We start from the raw sequence: 7,674 nt of genomic DNA, 5'->3' as shown, positions 1-7,674 counted from the left end.
GCTACAGGTGAGCCTCCCCTGTAGAGGCACCTCGACTGATCTGCACTTATACCATGAGTTTCCAGGGCAGATACTGAAGTAAGCTCCTGTCGTCCCTCAGCTTTACTTTAATCCCCACATAGGTTTTGCTTTTACCATATGGTAATTATTTCCAAATCACAAGTGCAAACACTCACTCTGATTGGAAAATTAGCAGATTTCAAACTCAGGTAATTTGTCCCTAATGAGGAACTTGTTGAACTGAATTTAACAATTAACTCGAACACCCTTTGCTGACTGTGGCTACGGCAGTGAAGCCTGGAAGAAGGAAGGGCAAGCCAAGGGCCAGGGGCTCAGCAGGACTTTGGGCACAAGATGAAGGGTGGTGTGGGGCAAGGTGTGGCATAGGGGCGGGCTTCAGGAACATCAGGAGCTTGATTGTTCAAATGGATACACACAGACCAACCTCAGAGGCACTGCAGGTTCACTTCCAGACCACCCCAATAAAGCAAAAATCGCAAGAAAGCAAGTCACGTGAATTTTTTGGTTTCCCAGTATATATAAAATTATGGTCAAGTAATGTTGTAGTCTGTTAAAGTGTGTGATGGCATTATGTCTAAAAAAATATACATACTTTAATTAAAAATAATTTGTTGCTAAAAAATACTACCCATCATCTACAAGTCGCAGCAGTCACATCTAAGATCACTGATCACTGTAACACATAGAATAACACTGAGAAAGTTTGAAGGAGCGAGGGAATTACCTGAATGTGACACAGAGTCACGAAGTCAGCAAATGCTGTTGGAAAAAATGGCACTGATAGATTTGCTGGATGCAGAGTTGCCACAAACCTTCAATTACTCAAAATGCCATAAAGCGATTTACACTTGTATGGCCAATTTTAAACATACAACAAACATACTTCTTCTTCACAGAAGAAGGAGGAGCCTCCATGTTCCCATCACCCAGCTCATGGCTGTGCTGGTTTCCTCTGTGCCAAAGAGCTCGAGTTGCTGACACTGGACAGGGAGGAGGCGTGACAGGAAAGGGAAAGAGCTGATAGTGAATCTCCCCTCTCAAATTCCCAGATTACAAGCTCCCTGGGGTATGGGTGGGATAGGTGAGTTGTAATTAATTGCTGGGATGGTTAGTGCCTCTGCATCGCCATTTTGAATACAGTCAGCAAAAGGCTGACCCTTGTTTTCCAGTCTCTCCCACCCTCCGAGCTCCAAGGCTGGGGTCACTTGATCTCTACCTACAAGTCCGGGCCCAGGTGACCAGAGGCGGTGAGGATTCCTGAGAGCGCCGCACAGCACATGGGATCTGCGTCATCACTCCCACTCCACCCTTGTGCTCTGGTGATCGGCTCCAGCCTTATCTCCAGAATTGGTACCCAGATCATTCCTGAGGTGCTGTCTCTATGATCTGCTTTGCTCCTCTGGAGCTTCACAGATCAACATCAGAGCCATAGGCAGCTGCTAACCACTTGGAACATGGGTAGTGACACTGAAGAAGAAACTTTAACTCATTTAGATTGTAAAACTTGTACTTGATTCAACTACTGGAAAACTATGTTCGGAAAAAGAATCTACACTGTCAATTGTAAATTTTTTAATGTAAAAATGTAAAGTCAGATCCAGCATTTCTGATGAAAATTTTGCACCTGAAGTTAGACAGGCTGGAAGTATCTGGATTTTGAAGATTTAGTAAAATAAGAGAATATAGGGTCCAGTGATTAAGAATGCACCTGGCAATGCAGGGACACTAGTTCCATCCTGGCCTGGGATGATCCCACATGCCACGGGGTAACTAAGCTCATGCCCCACAACTACTGAGCCCACGTGCCTAGAGACTGTGCTCCGCAACAAGAGAAGCCACTGCAGTGAGAAGCCCGAGCCCTGCAATGAAGACTAACCCCTGCTTACTGCAACTAGAGAAAGCCAAAAATAAATAAATTTAAGAAAATATTCTTAAAAAGAAAAGAATATAAAATTTCTCACTAAAATTTTTAAAATATTGATCACATATCCTTTGGATATATTTGGTTAAATCACTAGGTAAGTTCTCCTGTTTCTTTTTACTTAATAAAACGTGGCTAGTAGATTTTGAACATATAGTATTCATATTCTACTTCTTTCAGACACCGCTGACCTAGAACCAGAGTCCTCCCTGTACTTGATACTATCCTCAAGAAATATAATCCTGAGCTCAAAGCCCCACCTTGTGACAAGGGCCCCAACTCTCCCCCAACAAGCCAGACCGTACGGAGTCCACCTGGATTTTCCTGAATGATCATCACTGGGATCAGTTTCTCTGTTCTGCATCAGAAAATTCTGAGGCCATCTGCTTTCACACAACCACCTCACTATGAATGCTCAGCCCTAAAGTCCAGAAGACAAGGCCTGCAGGGAACAAATTTCAGATGAAGTGCATGGATCTGGTCTGTGGTAGGGAAGAGGCTGCAGGTTCTCAAGATGCTAAAATGAATGAAAAGTTTATTCACAAAACACAGACAGGTATTATATTCTAAAGAGATCCTGTATCAAGTACCAACCTTGGTGAGGACCATTAGAAGGAAATAAACAAAGACCACCAAACAGTAATCTGAAACAAAGCTGCATTTATTTGCTTGTCTGGGAAGGGAGCAGGACTTCAGCTGGTGTCACCATCTGCACTTGAAAAGATCAGTGAGGACAGAACAAAGGAGGTACACAAATTCTGAGTTCTGGTGTCTGGTTGGCTCACAAGCTGAGCATAAACTCTTCTTTGCAATTGGCCATTGCACTGCTTCACTCCTTAAAAGCGCAGGCACCATTCCCGAAGATGTCCAGGGTGGGCTGCATGAAGCTCCAATGGACTCAGGGTCACTCCGCTGGCCTCTCTGCGTTGTTGACCTCAAGCTGATCAAATCTGTCCTTAACAGGATCTGTAGCGCATTAGTACAGCTGGGTCGATCGAGTAAGACCCGCCTGTTATCTGTCTCTTCGCTCATCTCTTTTGAAACTGCCAGACCAAACTTCCCTTTACTTGGTTACGGCAAAAGGCATATATGTATACTTAGAAAAAATAATTTTATAAGCAAATTCTCCTTCAAAGTTATAAGAACAAAATATAAGAGGCATTCAGATACTTGTACACAAATGTTCAGAGCCATACTATTCACAATGGCAAAAGGTGGGAACAACTCAAATGTACATCAACACATAGTGGATAAACAAAATCTGGTGTTCACACACAAGGAAAGGGAATTCAACCCTAAAAAGGAAGGAAGTACTGAGACCTGTGCCAACATGGATGAACCTCGAAAACATCATGCCAAGTGAAAGGGGCCAGATAGCAAAGGTCAGATAGTCTCTGATTCCGTTCTTAGGAAAAATGGAGAATGGGGAAGTCCATAGAGACAGAATTTAAATCGGTGGTTTCCTGGGCTGGGGGAGAGGAAGCTGGGAAGAGAGTGCTGAATGGGTGCAGAGATTTGCCTTGGGAGATGACAATGTTTTGGAAATAGAGGCTGTGGGTGCATAACATTGTAAATGGAGTAAATGCCACTGAATTGTACACTTTAAAATAGGCGATTCTTACGTAAACTTACCACAATAAAAAAAGCGGGGGAAGAAAGGGATGAAGTAAACAGAACAGTTCAGGGATCTTTTGAGCCCCATTGAAATAAGAAAGAAGGGAAAAAAACAGAGAAGAGGAAGCAGGGGCGGCTGATCCATGGGTGATCACTCAGCAAGAGACAGAAGGGAAGGGGGCAGGGGGACGTCACCTCGAATGTAACAAGGTTGAAAACACCTAAAAAAACAAACAAATTGACTCATTTCCAAACATTTAGCTATTTACCTTCTGCAAACAACCCAGGGATCTCAAAAATGTAAATGATTTTATAGAGAGACAACCACATCCCAGAAGTGCCTTTTCAAAGCTGCAGCCTGGAGCACCTGGGCTGGGGACAACCATGCAAGCAAGTGCCCCACCCCCTGCTGCACACCTGCAGGGGTCCAGGGTCTCTAAAGTGATAAGATCAATTTTTGGTATGTTTAGCTTTTTCTCATCCAAAATGTGTAAAAATTGCATTTCGTACACTGTGCAAAAACTTAACAAATATGGAAGTGCATTCTCTTCTGAAGGATGTTTCTAATATTTCATAGGCCACTTCACTGTAGATTATGTACAGTGAAACCCTTTGTAAAAAGCCACGACCCTCCTGTGGCATGCTAACAGGGATGGACCTCGAGGTCAGGATGCTCAGTGAAATTAGCCCCTCACCGAAGATGACAACTGCAGGGCCCCACTTCTAGGAAGAATCTACCACAGCCAGACTCAGAGACCCAGAAAGTAGAGGGCGGGGGCGGGGGCGGGGGCGGGGGGAGACGGAACCCGAGGAGTTGGTGCTCCATGGGGAGAGAGTTTCACTTGCGCAAGCACAAAAGTATCCTAGAGATGTGTTGTACGACAAGGTGAGTCTACTAAACACCAGTGAGCTGGACACGTGAAATGGTGAAGATGCCAGAGTTCATGTGTTAGTAACTCATCTAAAAATTTAAAAGTCATCTTGTTAATACTAATTTTTACTTTCTTGGTATTACAGTTTTATTGCCTGAGAGAAATAACAAGGCTTCAGGAGTTTAAACTGACTCTAGTTTGTGTCTGGATACACTTGAGAACATCACAAAAAAAATAACTGTCCACAACCACCACCAAAGCCATGGCTTAAGTGAAATAATCCCAGTTTATTAAAGACCTTCGGGGCTTGTATGTAAAAATTGTGCCTCTGTGGAAGGTCTGCACATCCAAGAATGTAAAATAGTGACACATTTTAAAAAAAACCCAAATGAGGTTGGCACTCAGGATTCATTTGGTGGCTGCTCTTGGATTTTATTTTTTTAGAGAGAGAAAACCAGGCAGGCCTCAGGGCTTGGGGGTGGCTGGGGGGCCTCCCTCGGGGGTCCCTGCCGTCTGGCTGCCTGGATTGGGGCCCCGAGGGGGCAGCACGGTGGGGGCTGTGGGGGCTGCAGCCACTGGGCACCGCACCACCCTCCAGTAAATCGGCCGGCACGGGGCCAGTGAGGCCTGGATCCTGTGATGCGAGATGCTCAGCCCCGGGCGGCTCTGGACAGAGCCTGGTGGAGACAACCCGGGCACCCGGGGCTGCAGGGAGTCCTGCTGCCGTCGGAGGTGAACCACCACTGCTGGCTGGGCGTGGATGGTGGTGTTGGGCCGGGCAACACCCTGTGCCCCTGGAGCCTGTAAACCCGGACACTGTGGACTTCGACCCTGTGGCCCTGGGGTCTCTGCGCTCAGACACCGTGGCCCTGAGGCTTGTGTTCGTGGGGTCTGTGCCCCTGGACGCCACATGCCTGAAGCCTGGGCCGCTGGCGGCTGAGGCCGTTGCGGGGCCCGCTGGGGAACCAGCTGGTAGACACACTGCTGCGGGGCTTGCTGCTGGCTGCTCCAGACCAGTGAACTGCGGGGGAGCTCCACCAGAGCAAAGGGCCTGAGGTCTGAAGTGTTTTTCAAAAGCACCTGAATGGTTCTGGGAGGAGGGGGAGGAGGACGAGGAAGCAGCGGCGGTGGCGTGGACCTCCGGTTCGGTAGCCGAGATCCTGCGGGCCGCTGGCCCAGCTGGATCCCCACAGGAGCGGGGGCCCTAGGGGCACACCCTCTCCCTGAGGCCTGGCTACAGCAAAAGGGGCCCACTAGTCTGATGACCTTCAGGCCAGGGGAGATGGTCGTGACCTGGACGTCCGGGGTTCTTTGTAACGTGCCTGTGGTGGACGGGGCGGCCGCAGGAAGGGAGCTACCTCTGTTCAGCTGCACAGACGATCTCTGGGAAAGACTGGGTGGCTGAGGAGCAGGGCCAGCAGACGGATGGGCCTGAGAGCTGCCCGCCTGCTGTGAGGTAAAGCTGTCACTGCCGGAGCTCTTCTCTAGGCTCCAGGGACGTCTCTTGAGTGGGGGTGGAGGTCTGGCTCCCCAGTCTGGCACTGAGGACTGGGTGGACGTGGCCCTAGGCTGTGCTGACTGTGTCCCTGGAGAAGGCTGCCTGAGATGGGCTGAGCCACTGGAGCTGGGTGACAGCTGCACTGGACGCTGGGCGCTCTTCTGGACCAGTTGCTCAGATCGACTGACCACTCTCGCAGCATCAGTCTGTGGCCTGGGCAGGAAACTCTTGAACTGGTCATCTGTGGAGGGCTGGGGCAGACACGGCTCTCTCTCCCTTGTGGCTTCGTTCTCAGACCCATTTCCAGGGGCAAGTGAATTATCAGTTGGCTGCCTGACGGTTAACCTTGTTGCCTGGGATTGGTAGGCAGCCTCACATCCAACTGCAGAATCACCTAGTACCTCCTGGGTTGGTTGTGGCTCCTCATATCTGACAGGCTTCTTCCCTGTAGCATATTTCTGCACATCCACTTGAGCAGGGACAGCCAAGTTACAGGGTCTCTGTATCCACGTATCTACACACTTGCCTGCTTTAAAAGTCTTAAGGCCATGATGCTCACTTGTTTTACTTTCTCTTATTTTTTTGCAAGAAGTCAGGATTCTTAGCTCAGGAGGAGGTGGACAATGGGACAGCTTCTGTTGCCGATTCAAAGCAGGCGCCGAAAACCTCTTGAGGCTCCTTTTCATGGGAAGAGTGTTTAGCTTTTGTTTGTTATAGAGCAGTCTGTTTGCAATGCAGGCTACTGATACAGAAGGGTCTAGACACAGTGGTTCCGCTGTAGCTAAGATCAGTTGGCTCTCAAGCAAAAGTTTATCCTCCTGGGTCCAGTTCTGGTCATCACTGGATATGGCCTCTACATCACAGACTAAAGTCTGCATGGTGGGACGTAAGAGAATATGCCTGCTTTGGTAACGTGGAGGTTCCCCGGCACTGGACTGCCTGTAGTCCCGTATCTCTGCTATGACACACCCCTGATGAAAAACGTTAACTGCAGACTTTTCCAGGAGATCCACCAATACAGGAGGTAATTCTTCTGCATCCAAGTATTCAAGCAGTTCCCCTTCTTCATAAGCCAGCGGAATGCTCTCTGAATATGATCCATGTTTCCCTTTGAGCATCAGGGAATAGCCCTGCTTTCCTGGGTACAGGTTGATCACCAAACAGGGCAACGACTCTCTCCTAAGAAGCTTCTCTAACAGGTTCACGTTGCTTCTTAATTCCTCCGTAACCTCAGGCTGTTTTTCACATTCTTCAACATAAATGTCATACAGTTTTTCCTGGAGAGACGCCTCTCCGCTCGATGAGTATTTCCTTTTTGGAGGTCTTTGTTGGGCACTTGCAATGACATACTCCGCACGATCCAAAGCTTGCTCTAGAGCCTGCTGCATGATCATACAAGATGGGGACCCTGTAAGAAGAGCACATGGAAGTGGGCGATGAACTCAGTCTTGCAAATGCGGCCACTCCACAGTGGAGCGAGCAGTGTACCTCAAAATAAACACCAAGAAACCCGCCCCTCAATAAGCAGAGCACAAAATACCTGGGACTTGGAGAAATTCAGCGCTGGTCTAGCCTCTCGCTGCTGCAGATGGGCTGGAAGCAGGTCCCACCCCGCCCTCAGGGCATTGCTTCCCAGGTGTGCACAAACAGATTCCAGTCTCATCATTCCATTACCCACAGCCCACACTTCCTCCAAGGGCTTGGCTGTGATAGACCCTCTTTTCATATAACCTTGAAAGCAAGCATCC

General features: G+C 48.4%; 1 protein-coding gene across 1 annotated transcript; it reads right to left on the bottom strand.

The window, feature by feature from the left end:
* Positions 1 to 2,591: 2,591 nt before the first annotated feature.
* LOC123331991 (transcription factor SPT20 homolog) lies at positions 2,592 to 7,471 on the bottom strand. Its single transcript, XM_044937310.2, has one exon. It carries the CDS (start codon positions 7,318 to 7,320, stop codon positions 4,894 to 4,896), a length of 2,427 nt encoding a protein of 808 aa, XP_044793245.2. The 5' UTR covers positions 7,321 to 7,471; the 3' UTR covers positions 2,592 to 4,893.
* Positions 7,472 to 7,674: the final 203 nt, after the last annotated feature.

Source organism: Bubalus bubalis, chromosome X (assembly GCF_019923935.1).
Source record: "Bubalus bubalis isolate 160015118507 breed Murrah chromosome X, NDDB_SH_1, whole genome shotgun sequence".
Classification (NCBI taxonomy): Eukaryota; Metazoa; Chordata; class Mammalia; order Artiodactyla; family Bovidae; genus Bubalus; species Bubalus bubalis.
Note: the sequence above shows the minus strand (reverse complement) of the source record. Positions and strands in the feature narration are given on the sequence as shown.

Bases quoted from the DNA above. Each gene is read 5' to 3' on its own strand.
- LOC123331991 (XM_044937310.2), bottom strand. From the start codon at position 7,320: ATGATCATGCAGCAGGCTCTAGAGCAAGCTTTGGATCGTGCGGAGTAT.